Source organism: Propithecus coquereli, unplaced genomic scaffold (genome assembly GCF_000956105.1).
Source record: "Propithecus coquereli isolate 6110/MARCELLA unplaced genomic scaffold, Pcoq_1.0 Scaffold8914, whole genome shotgun sequence".
Classification (NCBI taxonomy): Eukaryota; Metazoa; Chordata; class Mammalia; order Primates; family Indriidae; genus Propithecus; species Propithecus coquereli.
Window position 1 is genome coordinate 11,608 of NW_012155190.1, and position 835 is coordinate 12,442.

Consider the following 835-nt stretch of genomic DNA (forward strand, 5'->3'; position numbering starts at 1 on the left):
CGCGGGCGCGGCGGGCGCGGGCGCGGGCGGCCCGGGGGGGCGCGGCGAGTACGAGGAGCTGGGCGCCGTGGAGCAGCACGTGCGCTACGAGACCACGGGACCCGCGCTGTGCACCGTGGTCTTCCTGCTCGTCTACTTCTTCGGCATGGCCAGCTCCATCTGGTGGGTGATCCTGTCGCTCACGTGGTTCCTGGCGGCCGGCATGAAGTGGGGCAACGAGGCCATCGCTGGCTACTCGCAGTACTTCCACTTGGCCGCGTGGCTCGTGCCCAGCGTCAAGTCCATAGCAGTGCTGGCGCTCAGCTCGGTGGACGGCGACCCGGTGGCGGGCATCTGCTACGTGGGCAACCAGAGCCTCGACAACCTGCGCGGCTTCGTGCTGGCACCGCTCGTCATCTACCTCTTCATCGGCACCATGTTTCTGCTGGCCGGCTTCGTGTCGCTCTTCCGCATCCGCTCGGTCATCAAGCAGCAGGGCGGCCCCACCAAGACGCACAAGCTGGAGAAGCTCATGATCCGCCTGGGCCTCTTCACCGTGCTCTACACCGTGCCCGCCGCTGTCGTGGTCGCCTGCCTCTTCTACGAGCAGCACAACCGCCCGCGCTGGGAGGCCACGCACAACTGCCCGTGCCTGCGGGACCTGCAGCCCGACCAGGCGCGCAGGCCCGACTACGCAGTCTTCATGCTCAAGTACTTCATGTGCCTCGTGGTGGGCATCACCTCGGGCGTGTGGGTCTGGTCGGGCAAGACGCTCGAGTCCTGGCGCTCCCTGTGCACCCGCTGCTGCTGGGCCAGCAAGGGCGCCGCGGTGGGTGGGGGCGCGGGCGCCACGGCC

The 835-nt window shown here is 69.0% G+C and overlaps 1 protein-coding gene across 1 annotated transcript; it reads left to right on the forward strand.

The window, feature by feature from the left end:
• Position 1: 1 nt before the first annotated feature.
• On the forward strand, positions 2 to 832 carry LOC105826470 (frizzled-8; the record flags this gene model as incomplete). The annotated part of the gene is made up of 1 exon (XM_012664461.1): positions 2 to 832. A coding segment is annotated over one exon (831 nt), but the record flags the coding sequence as incomplete, so codon positions are not given.
• Between the last annotated feature and the right edge of the window lie 3 nt (positions 833 to 835).